This window comes from Ctenopharyngodon idella, chromosome 1 (genome assembly GCF_019924925.1).
Source record: "Ctenopharyngodon idella isolate HZGC_01 chromosome 1, HZGC01, whole genome shotgun sequence".
NCBI lineage: Eukaryota > Metazoa > Chordata > Actinopteri > Cypriniformes > Xenocyprididae > Ctenopharyngodon > Ctenopharyngodon idella.
In genome coordinates this window covers 30,849,662-30,876,992 of record NC_067220.1, presented here as the reverse complement: position 1 = coordinate 30,876,992, position 27,331 = coordinate 30,849,662, and the positions used below count along the sequence as shown (strand labels likewise).

Below are 27,331 nucleotides of genomic sequence, written 5' to 3'. Positions count from 1 at the left end.
TTGACTTTAACACACAACCTTCATGGAATGGTGGGGAGTTTTTTTCCCTGTTTTTTTCTTATAAATCTGACGGAAATTCAGAAAAATGAAGACGGCAGCCAGGATAAATTTCACCTTTTATCTCAATATGTATTCAGTACGGCACACTTACTTGAAATAAGTAGTGTTAAATGATAAAATCTGAAATATTTTTATTTCAAGGTTATTTTCACCTTAAACATACACTTACCTCTCAGCAGAAACAATAATACTGCACAAACTGCATCCAATAATGCTCAATGAAAGATGGTTTTACTGATTAGTGAAAAAACCAGCCTGAACCAGGATTGTACCTGCCACACCCTGGTAATAAGGTAAGAAGAAAGAAAACAAAGTAAAATAAACCTTAAACTATTCATAATGACTTCATCAAATTTTGAGCAAATTGTCCAAAAACTTTGGATAGCCATTATTATCATCACTGTTATTATGGCTCAAGTATGCAGATGCAGCCAGCATAAAACCGTAAACACTGAGTGAAAATGGTTGTGGTGTTTCACATGCATTCGTTCTTACCAAAACGATGGGGACGGACCCGTCACAAGGTGCCAAGTCATGCAAATTAGGGGTGTTAGGTTGCTCCTTTTATGTTGATCTGCAGTCGTTTCTGTATTTCCCCTTCATTGGATAAGGTTAGGAATTTGGCAAGTGTTGTGAGATGCAGATGGAAAAAAGACAACTGACACAGAAATATCCTGCCACTCTACTGTATTCCATCTTTCAAAAAGAAAGACAAGATTTTAATATTACTTAACAATATGTTAAAAAGTAGCCAGTCCGGCTTCAGTGTTAATACAATATACACTCTATAACAGATTGATAGTGTGAGTATTGTTCTTTTCGATTCAATTCTGAAAGTATTCTGATACAAGCTTGGTACAAGTTGGAAAAAAAAAAGAAAAAAAGAAAAGAAAATGGTAACTTGAACACAGTTGTTACACTGAACAATTTTAAATGGAACTGAAAAATCGATGTGAACATTGTCAAGTATTAGCCGTTCTCCTGATAAAGGGAGAGATAGGGGACAATGACGTGAAGCTGACCAGTCTGATTCTCTTGACAAGGAGTTGTGAGGAAGTGCAGTGCTAGGTGCAAAGGTGAGCAAAGCCACAGTTGATTTGAATAAAAGGATCTTTTTTCATATTCATATTTTTTCTTTAAGCATGTCTTTTGCAGTGCCTTCGTCCAAAAGTACATAAAGCCAGAGAAAACCCAGAACATGACACACAGACCTAATGGAAACGGCCCACTCACTGACAAAATGCACACACGCTTTTTAAAAAGAAGAAAAGGGAAACCAAAATAATAGGGATGAACTTATAGAGTAGCATTTTGGAGTTGTTTTTTGACTTTGCTCTTTTTTTTCTCTCCAGAAGTACTGCAGGAATATAAGCCCGTTTTAGGTTCTTTGCAGAACCCAGAGCAACAAGGACAAGGCAAGGCGGCATGGATAATGTAGACCAGAGGAGCAGTTGAAGCATAGCAGCACTGGGGTCAGCAGTGAGTCTGTAGAAACGTGGGAGAGAGAGAAGAAACCAGAGGAACGCTTATCGATTCCTGCCATTGTCTCTTAAAAGGAAGACCCATTAATGGGCAGCAAACGTGGCCTTCTTCAAGCTAAAATTGGACCAGTTGATGGACAACCTCTGCCTCGTCTGTCGCGCAGAGTCCAAACAGAACCTGCAAAAGAGGGTGAAGAATAAATTCATTGGGGAACAAAAGGTCATGAATGCCAGAGTAAAGTTGAGGTCACATTTACCATTGTTTAGCGAAATTCCAAATGGCAAAATCCAGTCATTCCAATATAAATTCCGCATGATAGGGAGTTTCGCTTGAAGGCGAAAAAGTTCCCAATGCAGATTTCACTAATGTTCAAGTTGGTCACGTGAATAAGCTGCACTGACCAACAGAAAGCTGCCTGGTTTGAAAGTGTCTACTGTCTAGGCAGAGCTATGACTATTAACAACGGACCTGTTTTTGCACGTGAAATTTCGCTAATGTGACCGCACTTCAAAATATTACATACTACCAAAGGTACCTTTTGAAATATTCCACCTCACGTTCGGTCTCGTCCATGTCTACGCTGTCCAAATCAATGTCTTTGGGCAAAAATACATCATCTGTTGGACAATAAGAGAATTCTGACTTGTTCAAAAGTGGACAAATTATAAAATATTCTTTGTAACATTTATCTTCAGACAATTTAGCAGTTCAAAACACTCACCTATTGAGTTATTCATCTTGTCCGCTTTTTTCTTCTTATTCTTCTTGGCTTTGCTTTTGGGCTGAGGGGACTCGTTGTTTGGGACTTTGCCATTCTGCTGAGGAGGGTCTAAAGCTGAAGATTCGTTAACGGGAGAGTTCCTCTCATCTTTCCCTCCATTCTGTGGCTTTTTCCCATTAGTCCTCTCTTCCCTCTTGATCTCGGTCACTGACTCCTCTGAAGCTCTCTGCTTGGCTTTGGCGTCAGTTTGAGGGCTGGCCGCATTCCCAGCTTTGGGAGGCTCTGGAGCTTTGGAGGTCTCGGCTGGCCTCTTTGTGGCCTCACCGTTGGTTCTGGAGCCATTTGTTTGCTGTTTGGGTTTGACCTTGGTATGGGAGGACTCTGGGTGGGAGGAAGTGCCATTCTGAAGGGCAGGAGACTCTGAAGGTCTCTCTTTGCAAGTCTTTGGGCTTGGCTGTTGCGATGGGCCGTTCTTCCCATCGGTAGGTGATTCAGGTTCTAGACGAGGCTCCTTATGACCGAGACGGATGAGACTGTGCAGTAGCTGTGTTTTGCCATTCTGCATGTTCTTTTCTAAAACGCTCTGTGCTGTTTGCTGAAGAGGCTGAGGACTGTTTGTTGTTGGAACGAGAGAAGGATTTTCAGACTTGGTCACCTCCTTGGATTTATTGTCTTTCTTTTTCTTCTTAGATGCTCGCAAATGCTGCATTTCCTGCAGACGGAGCAGCTCCTGCTTCAGTGCCGCCTCCTCCTCCTGCTGCTGCCTTCTCTGTTCCTTTAGAAGTTGCTGCTGCTCTTCCAGTTCCCGAGCCTCTGCCTCTAGACGGGCTTTTTCCTCCAGCTGCACCCAAACAAACCCCCAGGCAGTTAATCTCATGACACCCTCCAAAAGATATATACACACGATCCCATGACTAGTGTGTGTGTGTGTTATATATATATATATATATATATATATATATATATATATATATATATATATATATATATATATATATATATATATATACACACACATCCCTTTATTCTTCATAATGATATCAGAACAGTAGTATTGCATTTTGATTTATTTTTGCATAAATTAATAGATACAGACTAAAAGAGCATGATGTCAAATTATAAAAAATTTGTTTACCTTCTTCTGTTTGTGACGGGCACGTTTGGCTGCTTTGGAGCTGGTGGCAGGTTTGTTGTCTGCACTGTTGATGAACTGTAGCAAGTCCTCTACCTTGCGATGGTCTTCCACCCCGTCCCGCTCCAGCAGCAATTCTTCCTTCTTAGGCTGTTCCTCTTTCCTCTTTGTCAGCCTGAGTCGCAACTTCTCCCGCATCTCTGCATAGTTCCTACTGGTGGGTGCGGCAGGAGGCTACAAACCACAAACAACATGAGTTCGGTTAGTTTATTTATTCATGACACTTTCTATGGTAAACGCTTAACATGAACTGCTAGCACAAATATTTCATTAATAGGGGTTGATTTACATAAGTACTGGAGCATGCAAAACTGATTTGGTGCAGGAAATAAGAGCATGTACTGATCCATCGGACAATGTGAACACCACACACTGATCAAAAAGCTCTGATAACACCTCAAAGTAACTGACTTTAACTGAAATAGAGCTGGCTGTTCTGATGTATACAGTGGGTATGGGTAGAAAATTGTCAACCTGAAGAAATATTACTGTACTGTGGTAAATGTATATTTACAAGGCTATCTGTGAGTAGGGACTGCTTTATGTTAATGCTAAAGTGACAGGAAATTATAATTTCCATTATGTTCAAATTCTTGCAAATACCGATAAGCCAATTACCGGTCGATTATGTTATGGTCGATAACCGATAAATGGCACATTAAAAATCCCTATTTGTCACATGTATGTTCTGTTTTAGTTTCATTTTTCACTTAGTTCCTAGTTAGTTTCCTTGTTTGTTAATTAATTTCCATATTCCCCAATTCCACGCACCTGTTCTGTTTCACGCTGATTACACCCCATGTATTTAAGCCATGAGTTTCTTAGTTCTTTGTCTGGTATTGTCAACATCAGTATTAACGTGGTTGTTTTCTTTATCTCCAATGATCTCCTGCAATTTTCTGTTGTGAATTTATTGATTTATTGTTCCTGAATTCCCTCTGTTATGCGCTTCATACTAGTGATGTTCGATTCTTGAACGAATCGTTCTTTTGAGCCGGTTCTCAGGAAGTAACCAGTCGAGCCGGAATCGAACTTTAGTTCCGGGGTGATGACGCAAAACGCACAGCCGAAGCAGCTCGTCCATCTCAAAGGGTGCTTCTCAAACAAAAGGCTGCATCCTACAAAGGCTGCATAGCTCGGCTGCCACGTCATTAAATGTCGCTGAAGGCCATCTCATTCGGAAGGATCCTTGAAAGGCAGTCTTAGTTTCGCGTCCTTCCTTCAGCTGAATTTGATGTATCCTTCCCGACCTTAAAATCACCCACAATCCTTTGTACACAATCCAATTCACGAAAATAAACTGACAGAAAACAAGTAGGTACTGAGCTTGTCTGAATTTATTATGAAATGCAAGACAAAAATAATGTTTTCAGACATGAAAGCATAGATGTCATCTTTTGTTTTGGTGTAAATTACTCACTTGCCAAAACACAAAAAACACTCAACTGATAATAATGTAAGCCACTGGGAGACTGTAGACGGCTGTGATTCACTGTATTGCATTAATAGAAAGCCAGGTAATATAAAGAATTGTAATACAAAGTATTTTTCCAAAATTAAGTTTTATGAGAATTTTTGTGCCGTGACGGTGGGGGCGGGAACATGAGTGACGTAGCCACGCAAACTTACTAGACCGTCTCATTCATGCATTTAAAGCTGAGGAGGACCCAAGCCTATAAGCCTCTTAAGGACTAAACTAGGAAGGACGCAGCCTCAGTAGGATGCAGCCTTCCCTTTGAGAAGCACCCAAAAAGAACCGAATGAGCCGGTCCAACTGACTGTCAAAGTTTGCCGAGGATTACCAAGGAGTCTGATGAGTGAGTTGACGATACAATGCTGAGGCACGTACTGGAAATATGCTTATTATAACTACTGTTATTAAATAACATTTTATTAGCTGCAAAAACTTTTCTGTTGAGAGATATAAATACATTTTACAATGGTTTATTGTACATGCAGATTATAATTTAAGTTAAGCAAAATCAATGAGTTTATAAAATTGGTTTATTTCCGCGTTTGTGCATCAGATGTTGTAGTTGCGAATCTTACCCAAGACGTAGGCTACTCAATATTGGTCAGTCATATCTGACATAAAGGATCCGCGAATGAAACTGACCACAAAATCTATTAACCAAGTGAAGGAAAAGCAATAATCAGCAATATGCATTCACACAAAGAACTTTATTTAAATGTTTCAATATGCATTGACACAAATGACTTTATTTGAATGTTTCATTGATATAAGATAAAACTGAGTTGTTAGAAAAGAAATGCATAGTGACATCATTGCATGATGACGTCAGGAACCTATGAATCGGCTTTTTGAACCGGTTCATTGAGCCGAACTGTCCGCTGAAATTAATCAGAGTTTGCATCACTACTTCATATAGCTACCAGCCGTGACAGAATACCAGACCCTCAAAACGAGTAAAGGAAGATGGACTTACCAGCAGTCCAGCTGCTCTGTTTGGAGCAGGAGCAGCATTCTCTCAAGGACCAAACCCGAGGATTTTAGAACTGGCATGCCACACAAACTTTCCTGACCGTTCTCTGTGCGTCTTCTTTTACACAAGCTTGAAGGAATGCACAAATGCACCTCTGCACGGTGTCAGTCCTTGGGGGAACTTGCCACGTTTGTGCAGTGGGTGCTGGTGAACAATGTATCAGTGTTCACCATCAGCCTTCGAGGAGGACATCACCAGCCCCACTCCGGACACAGAGCCTGCCGTGATGCATGAGCCAGCGCCAGTGAAAAGGACTGAGCCAACCATCGCCCCGAAGCTTGAGCCCCACTGTGAGTCTGATTAGTTGCGTGAGCCTGCTACATCATGTTCCCTTATTGTCCCATCCCCGCTGGTTCCGCCCAGCTTCAAGTCTCCTGTGTCTCTACTGGTTCTGTACAGCTCGAAGTCCCCCATCTCAGAGATGCCAGCCAGCCAGCCTCCCTCTCTCGCCTCCTCTTCCAAAGCCAACCAGCCCGTCGGCCCCGCATCCGTCGGATCCCATCAGCTCATCAGTACCTCCCTGGTTTACTCCATTTTGCTCCGCGGATGCGCCTCGGGTCTCCTGTTCTCCAGCTCTGCTTGGTCAAATGGATCCCCCGGCTCCACCTCCAGCCACTGATCCCATCACTCCACCCCGGCCCATTGACCTATCTGCTCTGCCTTGGCTACTCCCTCCCTTGTCTCCACCAGAGGCCATCGTCCTTACGGCTCCTCCGGGCTCCCTCATCCCTCTGGCTCGGCCTTGGTCAGACATCACTCTGCCTGAGCCACGGACTTTCAAGCTCCACTTCCATATGACTTGTCTCCGTCAGTCATTCCTTTGGTGTCGACAGCAAGCCTCCACCATGGCTCCTCCCTCCCTCGACTCCGCCATGGGCCTTTGTCCTGGCTGCCCTCTGGGTCCCCGCCTGGCTCCTCCTGCTCCTAGTTCCTCCGACCATCATCACCACCCTGGTTTCTCCCACCGTCACCTGCACTTGTCTCCTGCTCCACATCGTACCGTCAACTGTAAGTTCTGTTTTAGTTTTGTTTTCACTCTGTTCCTGTTTTCCTGAGTTCCAATTTAGTTTTGCTGTTTGTTAATTAGTTTTCATAGCCCGTAATTCCACAAACCTGTTCCGTTTCACGCTAATTACTCCCCATGTATTTAAGCCCTGGGTTTTCCTTATTTCTTTGTGTGGTATTGTCAATGTCAGTAATAATGTGGTTGTGTTTTCTGTATTCAGCAATTTTTCTGTTGTGGATTTATTGATTTATTGTTCCTGAATTCCCTTCGTCATGTTCTTCATACAGCCACCAACCGTGACAATATTATTAAATGTATAGATAAAATATTTGTATAGATAAAAACGTATAGATACAAATTCATATGGTATACCGGTTTCAATTTCGAGACCGATATGTATGTTTCAAAAATTGCCATACCAGTGCGTAGCTGAAACAGCTGCTGTATCTATTCAATGGCCATGAAGCGCTATGTAGAGTGTATAAAGAGAGCGGACTTGTATTAACTGCATACCCTTCTTACACTAATGGAAACAACTTCATAACACAACAATAAATAACTCAGAAAACTATCTCTCTTTAATACTGCAAATACCATGGAGAGCCATATGATTTCCGCAATGCAGAAAACATGGATGAAATCACGGAATCCAGTCACAATTAGAACTTACTGTATAAAGCGAAATGTCACAGAATTTGGCAATTTTTGGATGAATAAATCAAAAGTAGGGTTGGACACTAAATCAGATATCGTTATGGACTAGTGTGTGAATATTAAAGCTAAAAAAGACTGCTATTGAAATTTGAAGTCTGTATGAATGAGCGCCGAATTTTCGTCTACTACTACACACACTGAAGCACACATGACGCTCTCGATGATTTCAGTGTCTGCTGTCTCACTCATACATGAACTTCTGCAGAGCTGCTCAGTCACTTAATGAACATTTCACAATTTAATTTGATAAAACTAACGACATTTTTTGTATCATATACACAGGAAGTCAAAGGTCTTCAAGACCCTGTCAAAATAAAAGTTCGGTATAAATTGAAATAACAGAAATATACTATTGTACAATCGAGTATACTTTAATAGAGAATAATAATAATAACACCATTTGTTAAAACACAAACTCAAAGGTCTTAATTGAAATGACAGAAATTGCACAGTAAAATTGTAGCCTACTTATTAATATAAGTATTATTAATTTAATTAAATAATTTAATTACATTTTAAATTAAATTGTTAGTTTTATGAACTGATTTGATTACATTTTTAAATAAATTTTGATTTGTCCTTACAATGCTTATATAAAATATTCCCTGTACTCCTGACAGTAAAATATGCCAAAATAAAGGTCCAGTGAAAAAAAACGTGATATACTGTGAAACCGCCAGAATCTTAAAAAAAAAAAAAAAAAAAAAACGTGATACAGATTTTGTCAAATCGCCCAGCACTAACCGTGGCAATCACAACATTATAATGTACTGTACGTAAAATGGATTTTCATTTTGAGATTTGCTAAAGATTACATTTAACAACAATTAATTTATAGTTGTTCTTAAAAGATCAACTTTGAGTGTCAGATGACAGCAAACATAATTTAAATGTAAAAACAGTGGAATGAGATACGATAGATTAAAAAAAAGCTTGAATATCAGCTGACAATCAAAATGTTATGTATTTTATAAATAGTAATATATTACATAATAACTTAATAATATTATTATATTAGGTGAAAGACAAGTGAGAGTTTTTCCATACCCCTCCGTGACCGAAGAATTCACAGTAGCAGCAATCACAGTACTTTCCTTCCTTCTGATTGGTTGAGGTGGAGGTGGATGAACTGTGCTCCGAGCTGCTGTCATCATCTTGGCTCTCCTCTCCTTCATATGGCTGGTGCTCGTAGCCTCCATTCCCTTCACAGCGATGACCCTCACAGTCTGGATCACTGAGAAAAACATGCCAACTGTGAGTATATGGACTCAATTCCAGCTCATATTCCAGTTTCTTTATTTAATATTTAAAGCTTGACATGGCATATAAATTACAACAGCTTGTCTATGTTTTTTGGATGGTGAGACAGCAGGAACATCATACAGAAGGTATATAAATACTATAGATGATGTACTGACCTGCACACGCTATTTGGGCCACTGACTAAACCATCAACAGCGGCGGTTTGCTGCTCACCAGATGACAAGCACAGACCCTGATGGACATCCATGAAGCCTGGAGTCTGAGTTACAGTCTTTGGGAAGGACTGGGTGCCTATACTTGGTAGATGTGTGTTGGGGGAAGACGGGTGTGAGGTTCCGCTGAGAGGGGGGAGAGACGAGAGACTGGTGGGGCTATTCCTAGGAGCAACAGGAGTGGGATGTCTATGGTCCTCTTTACCTAAATTATGGAAAACTTCATCTACAAAAAAGAAAATAGGAGGAAAATAAGCAAAAATTCAATCTTAAGACTCATGATGGATCATTTAGAAGCGTGAAAGTGATTATTACTCGACTGGACAGTGGTGGCGGCACTGGAGACAGAGGTGGTGGCAGAGGAAGTGGACATAACCACTTCACTGGCCTCCATGAAGGCATCTTGGTAGTTGAAGAGACACTTTTTCTTGGCACCGTTCTTCCTCTCTTTGCCATCTGGGGCAGGATGGGGGTTGACAGTGGGGTCCAAACTAGAGGAGAGAAGGGGCACGTCGGGAAGGGGAGGGCCCAGCATGTCACCTTTGAAAGGGAGAAGAGCTTCAGTGGGGTCATAGAGATACAGAAGACAATAAAAGCCACTTAACACATCCTTTTTGGTAATGTAGTGACCATTTAAAATCATATAAAATATATATAAACATAAAATACTAATATGTAAAAAACTGAATTGAACAACTAGTTGTTACTACAGTGACATCACCCTCTTTTGGACACAGACAGCTTGTCTGAGGTGTGGTGCTAGCAAATTGCATTTTGACTCATTCACAAATTTGATCTCTTTCCAACAGTTTTCCACCACCAGCCTTGCGGTCTCGGGGAAACCCATCAATTATGGTCCGGGAACAGCACACAGTTTAAAAGTAAAAGCTTAATGAGAATAACCATAACACACCTCCTATGTGGACGACATTTTGCTTATGACGGCTGGGCAATTACACGTCTCATTGCTAATATTACTTTCGTCAAAATCTGCTCCCCCAAACAGTTAAAAATGTTTGTAGCTTCTAGTTCATGGCTTCAAAAATTCTTAACACAATATCAATTCTCATAAGTGACTCTTACATCCCATATATATTTTTAGGGGTTAAGAATTTAGAAAATGAAAATGATTTCATGCATTCACTCAACTACTTCAATGCGGTTATGGCTGTTCTGGTATAAATTTTGATCGGATTAAGGGGATGGGCTCCGATGTTGTGACTGCATACAACACAATTATGATAATTCAAGCTTAATTCTTAATTATTTTAGTCAAGTATCTGAATTAAACTTCAGATCTTGGTCTTCTATGTATGTTTGTGCTTAATTTCTTTTAAAGAACACACATAACTGACCAGGTTTGAAGCCCTTATTTTAGCACACTGTACAACTAACAGGCAAGTAGGCAGTTGTTTGTGGTTGTCTGGCACATATTATTGCTTGAACTACAAATATGATGAGGTCAAACTACACTCCAAAAAATAAAGTTTCCAAAAGGGAACCTCTCACAGCAATGCTATAGAAGAACCATTTTTAGTTCCTCAAAGAACCTTTCAGAGAACAGTTCTTAATTTTAATAATTTGAAGAATGTTGTTCCACTCTAAAGAACCTTTTGTGCATTGCAAAGGTTCCATTGATGTTAAAGGTTCTTTATGGAACCATTGATGCCAATACATATCCTTTATTTTTAAAGTAGGCAAGAAAAGAAAATTCCAATTGTCTTTTCTTTTTTTTTTATTGTATATCAGAGTGAAACAGCTTCTTGAATGGAAAAAAAAAAAAAAAAAAAAAAAAAAAAAAAAAAAAGTAGGACAGGACTTGATTTGACAATCCATCATGAATTGACTGGATTGTTGGATCATTGTTTGCTAAATGCAGCGATCTCATGCCAGTTACAGGTTGTTGGAAGGGATGGATAACAGGCCAGTCCTCACGCAGGTGCTCACATCATTAAACAAGAAAAATCGATAGTAGGGTAGGGGAAGTTAATTTCATGGCGATTTTAAGAGTGTACCTCTGAATGAGCTGATCACCAGACACAGATAATACCAGATCTAAATGGAGCCTTCAATGGTTCAAAATATCTGAATTACTCTTAGAGGTCCAAACTCCCCACACTAAAAATTCAAAGTGCATTTAATTTTACAATTATCTACTTTGTGTGCAAAACATCTTTAAAATGGCCTGGGAAACTGACCAGGTAATGGCTCCTGAAGCAGCACAGAAGGGTTCCAGTTCTTCATAATGTGCGTGTCCCAGAGGTTCTCTAGTTTGAGCGAGGGGCATGGCAAAGAGCCGTTCCAGTCCCCCGCTGTGCTGAAGCAGCTCTGGTAGACATGCTCCGGTAAGGTGGGGTTGAAAACTTGCTGCTTTCCGCCTGTGTGACTGGATGTGGGGGTGGGAGGGAGAGTCTAGAGAAGATGATGTGGAGAGAGTTAGGATCATTACACGAAAAATTCATCAATGAATGTCCTTTTAAAATGATTTACCATGAAATTCAGTGATAAGGATGATGAAAATGTTACAGAAAAATTTATAGTGGCATTACGTCATTGCTTGATAAGCAATAGTCAGTGATGTGGAAAGGGACATGCCCAGTAGGAAGTGAAATTTTGCACCTGTGCCTCTTTTTAAGATTATGATTTTTGATACAAGTCAGCCCCCTTGTGGCTGGAAAAATAACAACACAGCCACTGAGCACCTACAACCCACACAACTCTCAATGGGAAACTGGGAATTTCCTGTGCATGTGCGTGTGTCGAACCTTGCTGTGTGTGAGCGGAGGCGTGGAGTAGAGGGTGGGCAGCAGTGGTCTGGGCAGGTGGGAGAGGTTGTGTAAGGGGAGATGGCCGTGTATGTGAGGATAGAGGTGGAGGGCAGGGTGGGCTGCTGTCTTCTCTGAGAAGAACTGGTGACCCCCTGTGTGCAGCCTGCTGGTAGGCAGACAGGTGGAGCTCAGGCTGGAGGTGCTACCATCCCCGGTGCCCTGATTACACACGTGACACTCGCATGGATGCTGTACCTGATCCATCTAAAAAAAAAAAAAAAAAAAAAAAAAAAAAAAAGAGAGAAAGAGGTCTTTTTTTTTGGAAATCATTTACTGCAATACCTGCAAATGCAATCCACTCAAACCCTCAAACTCTATGACATTATAATGTTGCTGCATATAGATACTCTGTCAACAAAACATCTGTTTGGTTTTGAATATCTCTATCGCGGCCACGCTCACGTGACTGCAGTTCTACATCATTATGAAAGTTAATTATTTGCATGTGTTAAAGCCATAACAGTTTAAACTTCTGATATATGGTTTTCTGAGCACACACATCCGAAGCACGCACACAGAAAGCTGGTTGTCAGACGGCGTGTCCTGAGAGTATTAAACTGATTTCTCTTGCACGTCTTATTGCACTTAAACTATCAAATACACACAAGGTTATGTCAAAAACACAAAGTTCACGTAAACATAGTCGGTTATGTCTGTGAACGTAAACAGCAGAGAAAGAAATCGCATGTGTATATTAGATCTGTGTTTTAAAGTGACAGCAGCTTATTATACAGTGCTTACTGCTGCATATGTTGTTAACCAAACAACAACAGAAAAATCACTCACTGCTCTTGATTGAATAACTTTAGTAGCTTTAATAAGAATACATTTCTTACTTGAATGCTGCTGTTAAAATTCTCTGGCGAGGAGATAACATGGTGGAATGTGTACAGCTCACTCAGGGGAGGAGCTAAGCTAATAGGGCAGATTCCATCGCCAGTAGAGTAGGGGGAAATCTGGAACCGCTTGTTTGGAGAGACTGTTTATGATTTATGGGGATTATAAAAAAAAGGAGTGGGTGGATTTTTACCATAACAGGCTGGTTGTTTACACACACTGTGGACACTCATCTGTGTTCAAACACCTTATAAAAGTGAATTTTGCATAAAAGGTCCCCTTTAAAACATCTTTTCCTAAGCTCTACCTGTGTATGAGGGTATGATGGAGGCGGACAGTCATTTTTCCCTCCAGAGAGCGGTGACTCTTGGCCTGCAGGCTCCCCACCACATTCCCTCTCCCCCTCATCACCTTCAGAGGAACTGCTACTGCTGCTGCTGCCCCGTGAAGACTGGGAGAACGAAAGAGGAGTGCTTATAACCACTGTACAAATTCAAATGTCAAATTTTTCCAGTTGACAAATGTTTATTGTACATTGTAGGCGGCAACAACAGAAGTCAGATGATCAGCTGCCACCTACTTTATCTTTAAGGGTCATGCTCTCTTCCCCTCCACTGAGCTGGCTGTGGATGCCATTAATGCTGGCCACCACCGATGGGTCTTCATACCCGCTCAGAGGGTAGATGGCAGACAACGGAGGCACTTCGTCGTCGCTGAGGTAGAAAAAGCAGAAGAAAGAAAGCAAAATAAATCTAATGACTCAGCCGCTGGACTTGTGATGTAATAAAAACTGATGACACTGATGAAAATGAAAAACAGAAACTGAGTGAACTTAGCAGGAAAGTACATTATGAAGTCACTGAAATCATAAATACAGTAATGACTATAATAATAATTGGAACTTGCCTGATCTGACCCATATCTGATTTTTGCAATACTGTCCACAGGAGACATATTACTACAAATTACAACAACTCAAAAAAAAAAAAATCCCAAGCTTATATTTCAGCATTATCCACGTAAAAACCCTTGACAGCTCATAAAACTATTACAAAATGTAGCCATAAAGAAAGCAGACAATGAACAACAAACTTTTTGCCACACCTGCAAATGACAGGTGAACTGAGATGATTATTTCACTGTACATGAAACTGCATTTTTTACTTTTATATAAACTATCGTTCAAATGTTTGGGGTCTGTAATTTATTTAAGAAATTAACACTTGCTCAGCAAGGATGAATTCAACTGATCAAAAGTGAGGAATTTTACATTGTTACAAAAAAAATCCATAAAAAAAAAAAAAAAAAAAAAAAAAAAAATGCTGCTCTTTTGAACTTTCATTAAAAAAAACCCGCCATTTTCACAAAAATATTTAAAAAAAAATTATAAAAAAGTTCTTGTATATTACAGAAACAGCATGGTTCATTGTCATTTGCATTATCACATTTGTGATGTGCACGGCACAGGAGAAAAGTTACCAGCCAACTGCTACTTTGTTTTTATTTACTAAACAAAGTTTTTAATCAAATCTGGGGTTTCATAATTGTTAATTTTGGCTGCAGATGAAACCAACACAATTCAAATAGGAAACCCTGAAAATCAAGATTAAAATCAGTGTGTTCTGCATTGCCTTAATCAGGCCCACTGCATTAATAAATAATATTTTATCCAGCATTCTGAATGTGTGCCGTCCGAAATGAATGCAGTGAGAAAAAAAAAATGTCCTTGCATATTTCCTGTTGTGTGAACAATGTTGTTTGATTCACAAAAAAGTGACTTATCAGCTGGTTCCTTTAATGAATCATTCAAAAAGACCAAGTTAAAATCAAGTCTGAAAAAAAAAAAAAAAAATCCTTTACTGAATGGACTCAATGGATCTGTCAGAGCAGCTGCTACATCAACATTTGACTAACTTACTGAACTTCAAGTTGTCATTACTGTCAGAGATGTCCATCTCAAAATTAAGCAAGTTAAGTGTACTTAAGGGTCATGAAAATCTTTAGTATCAGTACTGACTGATTGTTCATATTGCAATGAGTAGTTAACGACACACATTTGTAATAAACGGTAATTTCATAAAAAAAAAAAAATGGTTAGATGCTTACATCCCTACCGACATCCTAATGTTCAAAGTTTTAAGTGTCCAAGTAATCCGCTACTTTTAAAATTAAGGAGAAAGCATAAAACGGTTTCAGCTTACAATGTGGTGGTGCCATCCTGTGGCAGGATGAGGCGTGGGTGCTGCTGGATGGTGATGGGAGAGCCTGGGGCCGAGCCGGACCCTGAGCTGCCCGATGACATGCTCGGGGGATGGACCTCTGACAGGTAGTCACGGGGAGGCTCCGCCTGCAAGGGCAGCTTTAGATGAAGGTCCTCTGCCATGGGAGCATCCATGATGCCACAGGTGAGGATGTGAGATAGGCTGCAGTCGTCACAGGTGCATCTAGAGGTAAATGTATTACCTTTATTATGAGGCATTGAGGCTAACAGTGAGGGCAAGGATACTCAAAGGACAAAAGGACCAAAAGCTTATAATTTTCCACTGGCATTTTTAAAATATGGCAGCAAGGAAGAACTACAAATCAGATTTATTACATTTACAAATATTTTATTGAATAAAACTGGAAAGTACCTCCGTCTGTAGTTGCAGTTAGGACAGTCTGGGATACTCAGTCTGGAGGACAGCATGTGTTTCACTGTGTCTGTGAACTTACTGTCACCACCAAGAGACTTTTTACTGTTCAGTAGGAACTGCAATCACAATATTAAAACAATGATTGTGGATTTTTAAGGCACATAACATATATAATAGAACATACGTGCTGATAACTGAGAAATGGCTCTGAACACAGCTGTTTTTACAAAGAGAACCTCAAGATATAGATATGTACTACACGCAGTACTGTTCAAAAGTTAAGCTGTTTTCTATGTTAATATATTTCAAAATGTAATTTATTCCTGTTGTGGCAAAGCTGAATTTTTTAGTCTTCAGTGTCACATAATCCTTCAGAAATCATTCTAATATGCTGATTTGCTGCTCAAGAAACATTTATTATTTATGTTGAAAACAGCTGTGTTGCTTAATATTTTTGTGGTACTTTTTTTTTTTTTTTTTTTTTACAGCTATAAATTTTTTTTTCAGGATTCTTTGATGAATATAATGTTCCAAAGATCATTTATTTGAAACAGAAATCATTTGTAATGAATTTGTATGAATATCTTTACTGTCATTTTTTATCAATGTAATGCATCCTTGCTGAAGTGCATCCTTCAGTAGTGCACAACACAATGAAATTTAAACAGCAAACACAAGTTAACAACAACACAGCAGAAACAAGCCACAACGGAAATGTCCTATATACAGTATGTGATGACTTGTGATGAGTCTGCATTAAAATACTTATTCATCTGCTACTTATTGACACGTGAAGCTCCTCTTTAATAATGTGGAGCATAGTCTCTTTTTAATTAAGCGCTGTTAAAGTTGAGTAAGCCAATGATTTAATGCAGGGTCTTATGATCTAACAAAATCTAAATGTATTTATTTTTCTAAATGAATTTATCCGTGCGTTGCCTATCAATGACATCATGCCTGCGTTATCCTCGATTCCCGGTTTTATTTTGTAGAAACCATGGAAACACCAAAGACGCTTTATTATATTATATGTTTTATTAGACAAGGGAACAACTGTTTGGATACATTTATAGACAGAAAACTAATCAATGTTGTATAGCTCAACACGTTTAGTCTTATTGCTTGAATCTCGTTTTCTTGATTATATTCATATGATGTTCTAATCTCGATCTAGCTTACTCCAATGTGGAACAAGTGTCTCACAGCAGCCGCCGAGCTAACGCACAGAGTAACGTTGTAACATCATTTTTAACACACTCAAATGTATCTAATATGATAAACAGCGCTGCGTTACCCCACATACGCTTGACCGGATGAAGTGGAAGCAGCGACTGTGGCATAATAAAAGTTCCGCTGCTCTCAAGCCATGTGTCACTCGTCTCTCATTAGCAATCGCTCCAGCGGCCTCGTTCTGCTTCCACAGCACTCGGCCCTGCTCTGCTTCATACTACAGTAACGTTAATAATCTCATCCATGAGCATGATTTCTGCCCGAGTCCCGTCTGATTCTTTTCTCCTGGCTGTGAGGTGAAGACTACGTCTCCCATGATTCCACGCTCAATCTCAGCGCCATCAAGCTATATCTTTGTTTTGAATAGGTGACCTCTAGTGGCAAAAAATTACATATTGTGCCTTTAAATGGTACTTAAAATTTGCATAGCTATAAACGACTTGGCTAATTTCAAAAGCAATTGGCTTGTGGCTTGCTTCTGATGTGTTAACTTATATTTGCTTTTTTTTTTTTTTTTTACTTTTCATTGTGCTGTGCATTACTGTGCCACCGTATTCATCAAAATTATTAGCTGGAAGTAAGTTCTGAAAGCAGTCTGTCAGGAATGCTAAAAAAAGCTTAGCGAACAGGCCATTACCAATAGAAAAGTACTTAGTTATGCAATTTAAAGACAGGAAGCTAAGTTTGAGAGCAAATCAGGTAATTACTTTATAATAATTGTTGTAGCTAGCATTCAGACACTCAGTACTTATCTTTGCCTTTGAATGCATGCATGCCTTGAATCTAAGGCTAGAGTGCCATTTTATAAATGGGCAATTTTCATGTTAATCAGGAACAAATTCATTGAATAATTCCATTAGTTGTCAAGAACGCACTGTACATGCAGACTGTAATTTAAGTACACTTGCCTCAACAACCTTTTTTATTCTCAGTAAGAGCAAAGGGTCAATCAGACCAGGTTTGGAGGAAATCTTACCTGCTCTTCAAAAAATCTTTTCTGTTTGAAAATCTCTGCATCTTCTTTGAGCATCCGCTGCTTAGTTCTTAAAGACATCTTTAAAAAAGAAAAATGGAGAAACTTATTTAACACCACTCAATCTTTTCATGTATGAAAATGAATAACGCATAACGAGTGACTTGTGCTGCAACTTACATTTCTATTAATTAAAGACTTATGTGGTTCTGTCCTTTGATTTGTGAGATTCTGACCTTCAACTTTAAAAAGCAACTGCAAAACAGGTAAAACTGGTATTAGATGCAAGATCAGCCTTGAGAGCCACAAATGATTTCTTAGTTCAGTAAGACTACTTTCACATTACAGGCATTTAGGTGAATGAAATATACCTGCTCATCAACATAGTCATCAATCCTCTTCTCACACTCTAGCCATTCGAGAGCTACCGCACTCATCTCCTGGTCCAGATGGTGGTATCTCTCCAGGAGTGTACGGTACATATCCTCACTGTATGAATCATGGGATGTCGTGCCCTGCCTATTAAACAAAAACACAACAATGACATCCTATAGAGACATGTATATTCATAAGAATGATAAAGTTAACTGATTCACCATACCTGAGCTGGGCCACTAAGGCAGGTAGACTGTTGTGCAGGATGGGTTCAGAGAACACCAAGTTCTCAAAAAGGTGCTTATTGTGGAGCTCCCATGTCACTTGGAACTTCTGCAAATGTTCGTTCTCCTGGAAAGGAAGAATAGGGATAGTAGTTGGTCATATTGATGGATGTGCTTAAACAGATTATTGTTATTCACGCTCGTGTATATGGATGCATGTATAATACGGTTGCATCAACACACCAGGGTGAGCAGGAAGCTGCTGATGGTGCGGGCCGCCTGGCAGAGAGCGTTGTACTCCTCTAGCAGCAGTGAGATAAACTGGTGGGCCTGTGGAGGCCCTTGAGCCACTGCACCGGGTGCCTTTGAGCCTGTGGACAGGTGCTTGAGTAGACGCACCTTCATCTCTAAGACGTACTCCCTTGCCTGCTGTTCCAGACGCTGGTACAACTGGTAGGGATCCTTCTCACAAAGCCTAAATAAAGAGAAAGCAAGGTAAGGCTTCGGGGAAAGAAATGAGAGATTCCAAGTGTCGTCCAGTGGAACAATTAATGTGTTATTATTTATTACATAGGATGAGCAGATTCACAACATAACTTTTCAATTTAACATAATATATTCAGTTTTCAGTGTCACATGATCCTTCAGAAATCATGCTGATTTGGTGCTGAAAAAACATTTCTTAAGTAATACTGAAAATGGTTGTGCTGCTTAATATTTTTGTGGAAAACGTAATACACTTTTTCAGGATTCTTTAAAGAAATAGAGTTAAAAAGAACAGCATTTACAGGAAATTGAATTCTTATAAATGCCTTTTACTGTCACTTTTGAAAATGTAATGAGTCCCAGCTGTACAAAAGTATTAATTTATTTCAAAATTTAAAACTGAAATTAAAAAAAATCTTACTGACACCAAACTTTTGAAAGGTACTGCACGTAGTATGTAGTGTGAAGATACAGCCTCCAACTACCTCTGAATGCAGTTTTAATCATCTATTTTTTTCTGGAACACTACACATAAAATGACCCCACTACCTGAGAAATATCACTGAAATAAGTAATCTGAGAAATCACACTTGTCTCTGTGTTCAGCCCTAGGCTGTGTAAACAGCATGAGGAACAAAAAAGGAGATTTTTTTTTTTTTAACCAACCAGCTCTGCCTGCGAATCATTTTTGTGCGTTTGGGTTTGCTGACATTGGAGAGAACATGTGTGGCTGTTATTAGCAAAATAGCTGAAATCACTTACAGTGCCTTTAAGATGGCACTCACAAGTTTTAACAACTCTGATGGTTGTCTCAATTTGGTGTGCAAAAACTGCCAGATAGATTGGTTTTGGCTCAATCCTTTTCATAGAAACATTATTAAACAACTATATTTCGAGGTTCTTAGGAGAATTTCAATCTCAAGAATACCTATCAACGAGTTCCTTCATGCTCTCTTTGTCCCGGTCTAGAGGCTGATCCTGATCGTCAGCCAGCGGAGTCCCAGTCTGACGGTAAATGCATCGAACCAGGTATCTGACCTCAGACCAGTGATTCTGCAGTTGTTGTGACTCCCGCTCTGACTCAGCCGTGATCTCCCTGACCAAAGAAACCACAACCAAACCATTTTAGATTAAGAAATACACACAGTTACTTAAACTGATCAGTCAAACAACAGACTAGTTGAACATGCATGGTTATGAACAAGCTGATCACACAACATATTTTAATAAAACCAGGACATACCTCCGCTCATAACAGGCCTCACAGCTACACACCGTGTCTGTGGTGAGGGGAGAGCTGAGATCTGGACCAGGCAGTGTAGGAGCACCAACTGTCAGTCTCCCTCCGGGCCCCAAGGGCTCCTGGGACAAACCACCATTACCCACCGGCATGTGCAATAAGAAGTCCTGATTCTGAAGAAGAACAAGAAAAGAATTAGGTACCACCAATTATTTCTTTATGCTATTCACACATGTATAAACTCCTCCTGGCAAAACTTGCATCTACTCCCTACTACAGGTGCTTTTCAAATTTGCTTTTGGGGAAAAAAAAAAAAAAAAAAAAAAAAAAAAAAAAAAACACTTGAGGTGGCTGGAACATTAAATTATAAACAGTGCTCGACATTAACTGCTTGTCCGGGGCAAGTGAAAGAAAATTGTACTTGTCTGATCAGACAAATAGCCTAAATGTCAATAACAACAACAATAAAAAACTAGAGAAACAACAGAAGCTTGGCCAACAAACATCTGTGGGCAAGAGCAATTCTGATTTTCTTACAATTATTTAAAATGAATTTAAAAATGCCAAATTTTGAATTTCAGCCCCAAAAAATCTCAATTGGTTAAAACTGACCATTCAACTTTTAGAATCACTTCCACATATTCTTTGTTAAAAAGTTAAATGGCACGTGTTTGGATTCAGATGTCCAAAACTCAAAACAACAAGTCATAGGAAATAAGGAGAGATAATAAGCAACCAGCACATACTTTAAAGTCTAAATAGAGCTTCAAAAACTGTGGGCTGCAGCCCTCAGTGGCCAGCAGAGGTATTGCGGGGGGGGGGGCATGCAGTTCTGGTTGCACCTGTCCTCCAAATACCCTGAGCTCTCTAACAAGGTAATAATGTGTCTCTGCTAATCCAATCCTGCCTTAAATTGACATCTATACAGCCAGACATCAAATCCTTAAAGGGTCATTCCCACAGCATGCATTTTTGCATTCCACTACACTGCTTTTCCAGTGCCTCTCTATGCGAGACACACACTAGATTGATGTCTTTGACCACTGCACTCACGTCTTTTGCAGCGTCTCACACAAGAAGCAGAGTTTTTAATATGTTGTGTCGAGTTAAAAACACTTTATACACTTTATATTAGGTGGCCTTAACTACTATGTACTTACATTTAAAGCTGCAGTCCGTAAGTTTTGCCTCTTTGTCGCCATCTGTTTGAAACCTGCAATTGCAGTGATTTGCGGAATTATCATCTTTACGTGGGTTGTGCATCGGCACGGCTCCTCAGCGCGGATGAATCTAATGTTTTCTGTCAGTCACCACATTGGTGTGGATACTGTACTTCGGAATCACAGATTCTACGTCTTGGAAGTATGACTAAAATAAGAATTTTCCCTGGAAAATGTCATCTGAACAAGTAACATGTCTGCCACTTTTGTTCTGACCAACTGAGAAAAAAGCATTACAATAAATTGTGCTGCCAATGTTGATTAAATCTAACGATCACTTACCCCTGATCATGTCAAACCGTGCAAATAATTATTGTTATACGTTGTTCTCAAATTGTTAATGTTAACAACATCAGCATTGCGTGACTATGTATATTTAGTGTGTATAGAGTTATCTGTAGATTTCAATTTCAGTAGCCACTCCGCAGTCTGAAGTCTTCTGCTTTTGACTACGGGTGAATCTCCAGTTGTCACTGATGATTGACATTTGGACCTTTCTAGATTACAATCTGTCATCAAAATGATAAATTTAATTATTCCAGCTGCTGTGAGAAAAGGCTATAAATGATCTGCCACCTGCAACATCCTCCACATGTCCCCAAGCTGGGACTCCTTTATGTAAACTGACTTGACAACGAACGGCTGCATGCTCAAATTTATCGCAGAAACCCACAAGTACCATTTGAATTAGAAAAAATTATTACAATCTTACCATTGTGAATCAGGCTAAGGTAAGGAGATAGTTTTATACACTGGCTGGTTATGTACATGCTCAAATTGATTTTGGATCATTTTTAACCAAAAAAATAAAAATAAAATACGGACAGCAGCTTTAAATTAATCATTTGATACAATGCACTTATTGTGTGTATACATATTTTTACATTATACTTAGGCCTACATCTGTAATTACATTTATAATTACATTTATAATTACACTGTTGACCCTTCCTTACACCTTAACCCACCCTTAAACAAAACTATACCACCAAAACTGTCCCTAACTTTACCCGTATCCAACCTCAATAGCACTACAATACAATACGAACACATCAAGTACATTGTACTTTTTTTTTTTTTTTGATGCAAGTACATAGTAGTTAAGGCCCCCTAATATAAAAGGGACCAAAAAAACAAAACAAAAAAAAAACAATAAAAGCTCCATTTAAATTGAAAAGAGAAGGATGTTTGTTTATGTAATGTAAATGTTGTTCAACACAGGTAGAGATTTAAATGCAGTAAGTTGTTAAATTGTTGCAAACTGTCAAAATCTGTTGCAGATTTTGATGTAATATAATATGCAGTGTTTTGTATTTAGATGCAAATTTATTTGTAAACAGAATATTGCTAATTTCGTTTTCACAGAGATATGGTTTGTACATTTTTATGGTAGTGCAGATAATGCTGATGGAGCCCTTCCAACTGTTATTAAATTAAGTCATTTTGTCTTGTTTAAATGAAGTCAACTGGGGTACTATGGAGCCTTTGCTGATTTTTTGGGGGCCTTATGCTTCAGAAGTTTGGGAAACTCTGCTCTAAAAACATCTTTATCAAAAACATGTCAACAGAAAAACAGTACATCTACCTGCCTGTGAAATCAGTGCGGAGTGAAAATGAAACTACTAGGTCTCTTACCAAAACAATATAACATGGGATGTTAGTGGTAACACACAGCTGTCTTCACCACAGGTCCAAAGGGTAAAAAGTGTATCTTACATTATTATGAGAAGTACCTGTCTTAAACATTTGATAAAAATAATGCTTGGAGATACAATTTTTTTTGTTTTGTTTTGTTTATCCTGCCCTAACAGTCCTCTTAGACCTATATAGACTTCAAACGGCACAATTCATTTATATCAAACAAAATGGGATTTCCTAAGATAAATAAGTAGTATTTGGTTGGTCATGTGATCTCAACATGAGGCAGCTCCATCCATGTAAAATGAGGCTTATCTTTCCTTATTTAAAATATGACTGGAGAGATATTATTAGTTGCTTTAGGGGTAAACCTTTTTTAATGATGGAAAAATACTGAGTGAATTAACAATTTCTTCAAATTATTAACAACACTTCTCTGACTGAGCTGAAAATGAGCATGTTAATTATAGGAATTCAGACTCATTATTTGCCCAATTATGTTTTTTTTTTTTTTTGAAGACTAGAGGCAAAGGAGAAACATGCAAGTGTTGAAGGAAAGAGAAACGTACCAACAGAGACTGGTCTAGGGAGGGCTGACGATCGTCCTTCTCCACGGTGCGTTTGCAGTCAGAGCAGACATACAGAGGTAACTGAAGGGCGCTGGAAGATTTGGGTGACTGGGCTGCGCCATTCTGACTGGATCCTCCGATATCCTGGGAGATGGCGTCCTTGCGCTCACTGCGACACAGCAGGCAACGGTCACCAGTGGTGTAGGGGGCCCTCTGGTTCACCCCGAAAGTGAACGGGGTCTGCGTAACAGACAGAAAAAACAGATCAACTGTGAGAAAGCAGCTTTCCTTTCTGAAAAAAAACGTAAAATGCCCATACGTAATATTCTCAAGTTGCACTAATGGCCATCCAGAGATCAATGCTTCAACACTCTAGAAGACTAGAATAACGCTTCAAAACAGTAACTCAACTTACACTGGAGCAGACTTTCAGGAAATCACAGCTGTGCTACCGCACAGAGGAAATGCAAATACGGCAGAACACTGTTGCAAAGTGAGAGATTTGCCTGTTACCTGAAGGACTCCAGAGAAGTCAGCATTTACTGGCCCTTCTGAAAACTGTGGAGCGCCATTCAATGGGACCTAAAGAGAAAGCCGGTGATAAATCAACTCATTCCAGGCTCAAAGTTATAAACTTATTACAATAATGTAATTACATACACTATGTTGTTTACGACTTCAGCTCCAAGCTAAAAGAGTGCCATCTAAATGCACTACTCGTAGATGTCAAAACGCAAGGAAAAATCCTTTTGCAACACCATACAGCAGAGTTAAATCTCCACTGGATAGAGGCTGACCCCGTATGAACCCCTGACAGTAGAAGAACACCTATTTTTATATAATAATTCTGTGGATGAGATGATATATATGAGGAAAGTATTAGTTCTTCAGGTCCTCTCAACTGATGGGTCACAACACAAAATGGATTGTGGGTCTTATGATAGAGCAGTGGGCAACAATGTAAAGAATAAAATGCAACTAATGAAACAATCATCCATATATAGAGCAAAATAAGAGAAAACGCTTTCAATATCTTTTGTCGTTGATGTTAAAACTATGATATTTTGATGCAAATTCATCTGTCACTTGGTAGAAGCTAGACAAATTAGTCAGGTGCCAACATGGACAGATGGCATGACATGCCATGAACTATGCAAAATAAAAGAAAATACAAACCAGACTACATTAAAAGAAGATAAACATTATTTGTACAGACCAAAATTTGCATTATGTGGTGAATTACTGGTACAAAACAGGACATTTACAATACATTTACAATACTACAATATATTTACCAAAACATCTTTTTTTTTTCTCTCTCTTTTTTTTTTAAGGTTGTTGTTGCTGGGTCCTGAAATAAACTACAGAAGTATTTCATTTCCTGTGTTCCAGCTGTCAAATATTGTAATTTAAATATGGCAGTCAAGCTATTCAGATAATATCCTAATAAACCTAAATAAATACATTAAATAATTTTAAATCTGCAAAAGCTCACAAATAATGTCACAGCTGTTATATGTGGCTATTAAAAGAATCTTCATTTTTTATTTAGAATAACCAGCAGGTTATCAGTTATTCAATAAATCAATGCTTATGATAATACAGACAGCTATGGCCACAATATAAAACTGCAAAAAAAAAATGAAACCGCTTTAAAGCTGATAAGTGACATTTTTCCATGGTAAAGTGCTTCCTCAAATCTCAGCTTAATATGCCGATACAACAACATTTCCTAAGCCAATTGTTGTTAGATTAATCAAAACACTGGCTTGAGCAGACCAACAGACACATTGGCTTAACCAATAGCTTTCTGTCCAACCAATGGCAGTGTTTGGGAAATCTGTTTGAGAAAAAAGAAATTACACACTTCAGCTTTAACCAAAATTGCTAGTTTTATCAGGAACAGGAGGAGAATGTGATGTCTTGAGCATGTGCTTAGTTAAACGCAAAAATGTCTCAATAATTTCTGAGTCAGCAACAACCTGCCAACAAGCTCTGTACAGAAGATTACAAAACAGCTTCACCTGAGTTAACCCAAGGTTATTTGGCTGCGTTATTCAAGAAAAAATATTGCAATAAGTAATTCATATAAGACCTAAACTCCTAAGAGAACATGTCATTAGTCAGAAATCATAGACAGTTAGACATCCTCTCAAAGTTTAGACCTCTGGACGCTGAAATCCTATTAACTGAAATCTGTTCACTGTATATGCAAGCAAAAGAGCCACGATTCAGTCCAGTGATGAAATGGTCTCTTTTGCTTGCTTATGTCAACACAGACTGATACTCTTGTTAAGCTACAGATGTGGTTTCCTTGGAAACAGAGACGTACCACCAGAAAGAATAAGTCTCTGACAAAGCCCTGAACACTGGACCCTGTGCTGTAAGAGGCCTATTCATTCCCTGACACTTCTCAGGCTGGACAGCATGAATACACAACTGAAACGAGAGTAAAGCAGCTGATAAATTGAGGTAAGAGTTTGTGTATGTCTATGGATATGGTATATACTAAGAGTTTACTGTGCTAAGTGACAATACATCGCATTACTTTTACGTCTAAATCACAAAATTTGTACGAGTCTCAATTTAAAATACCGACAGACATATTAAAGGATTTGTTGACATTTACGGTTGAACATTTTCAAGCACTTCCGGTTTGATCATACTTGACACTACCGCTTCAGTTCAGAAATGCAATTATTACCTCCATTGTTTAATAACGTAATACATAAAGTTTTAAATAGAGAACATGTGCTGAAAAGAATAAGTAAAGAAACGTGTAAGAGAATATTTTGATCTTAATCGCCAAAAATAAAACGGTGGACTTTAGCATTGGGTCTGTCTACATAGACATGGTTACATTACTGTGGACTGCGGTTCATAAACAGTAATATTTTCAGCCTCAAGAATACATTTACTAATTTTTATCTAGGAATGTTGATAAAATCATATGCTTATTAAAATACACCTGTAAACACATCAGCTAAACCGGGCAGCGCTTGACAAGTTAGCTTCACATCACTCCGAGCGACACAAATCACTCAAACCTCCACATCCGCTACATAAACTCGCTCTAAATATGCTTTTCACACGTCTTCACAAGTTTCTTCCCATGTTTCGATGATCAGACCAGGAAATGTTTAAGATTAAAGCTCTAGATCAGTGAAGCTCAGCTCAGGCTCAATGTAAAAGTGAAATCAGCTACAGGAGCTTCTCTTAGGCCTCCAATATCATTGAATGTGGAATAAACTACACCACATGCACCACCAACCTCCCCGCATGCCCCAGCTGCCGCTCACCTCTCCGTTGAGGCTGGGGATGGTGCTCGGGTCTCCGTGCGCAGTGCTGCTGGAGGGTGTTGGCGGAGCTCCGGCCTTCCCTGCGCCGCCGCCCCGCTTATTCTTCCTGCGCTTCGCTCCGCGTTTGGCGTCTGTAGGACTCATTTCTACCCACGAAATACACAGACAGCGTTCCGTCCACAAACAGCAGGGTCTCTGGTGCAATGCCAGGCTCTGACGCTGCGGATACGGGTAAAATGTAGCTGTATTTGAGAGATATAATTTAAGAGCCTGCCAATCTGCTCACAGTATAGCAGACTTCAAATTCCAATATGGCCGACCCAACAGGAATTGGCCAATGGCGTTTACGACATGACGTAATTGCGTATAGTGCGCTTGGGGCTTATGGGAAATTGAGTTTTAAGAGGACACGACCACGTATTTTTTTTATTTATTTATTTATTTATTTATTTATTTTTATTAGTAATGTGTCTGTGCTGTAATGATTGTTTAAAAAAAAAAAATCTTGTGTATGTGAGTGTAAATAGCAAAAAAGCTCTTTGTTATTTTGATTTTGCTCTATTTTAAGTTCTCTCTCATCTAGTGTCATCTCTTAGTGTTTTACATGTGCGTTATTTTTTTT

The 27,331-nt window shown here is 39.1% G+C and overlaps 1 protein-coding gene and 1 long non-coding RNA gene across 3 annotated transcripts; one reads left to right on the top strand and one right to left on the bottom strand.

The window, feature by feature from the left end:
- Window positions 1–730: 730 nt before the first annotated feature.
- On the bottom strand, window positions 731–27,031 carry fam193a (family with sequence similarity 193 member A). Of its 2 annotated transcripts, XM_051888562.1 has the most exons (23): window positions 26,710–27,031; window positions 23,924–23,992; window positions 23,411–23,650; window positions 19,987–20,156; window positions 19,672–19,839; window positions 18,501–18,732; window positions 18,260–18,384; window positions 18,030–18,177; window positions 17,839–17,913; window positions 17,662–17,739; window positions 15,453–15,571; window positions 15,021–15,263; window positions 13,400–13,532; window positions 13,127–13,270; window positions 11,920–12,186; window positions 11,353–11,566; window positions 9,470–9,694; window positions 9,098–9,380; window positions 8,727–8,913; window positions 3,399–3,629; window positions 2,264–3,104; window positions 2,078–2,159; window positions 731–1,719 (listed from the first exon to the last, which is right to left on the bottom strand). In XM_051888562.1, the coding sequence occupies exons 1-23, from the start codon at window positions 26,851–26,853 to the stop codon at window positions 1,626–1,628; spliced, it is 4,512 nt and encodes a 1,503-aa protein (XP_051744522.1). In that variant the 5' UTR covers window positions 26,854–27,031; the 3' UTR covers window positions 731–1,625. The 2 variants fall into 2 exon arrangements, with proteins under 2 accessions (XP_051744522.1, XP_051744599.1); XM_051888639.1 differs by lacking the exon at window positions 23,924–23,992.
- Window positions 5,903–9,197, top strand: LOC127510607 (uncharacterized). The gene is made up of 3 exons (XR_007929682.1): window positions 5,903–6,967; window positions 8,698–8,933; window positions 9,049–9,197. It is a non-coding gene; the product is annotated as an uncharacterized LOC127510607 (long non-coding RNA).
- Window positions 27,032–27,331: the final 300 nt, after the last annotated feature.

Excerpts from the sequence above, each read along its gene's own strand:
- fam193a (XM_051888562.1), bottom strand. The coding sequence starts at position 26,853 with ATGAGTCCTACAGACGCCAAACGCGGAGCGAAGCGCAGGAAGAATAAG. Across the intron at positions 20,157-23,410 it reads CCCTAGACCAGTCTCTGTTG|AATCAGGACTTCTTATTGCA; the intron begins GTACGTTTCTCT and ends GTTCTTCTTCAG. Across the intron at positions 3,105-3,398 it reads CCCGTCACAAACAGAAGAAG|CTGGAGGAAAAAGCCCGTCT; the intron begins GTAAACAAATTT and ends GTTTGGGTGCAG.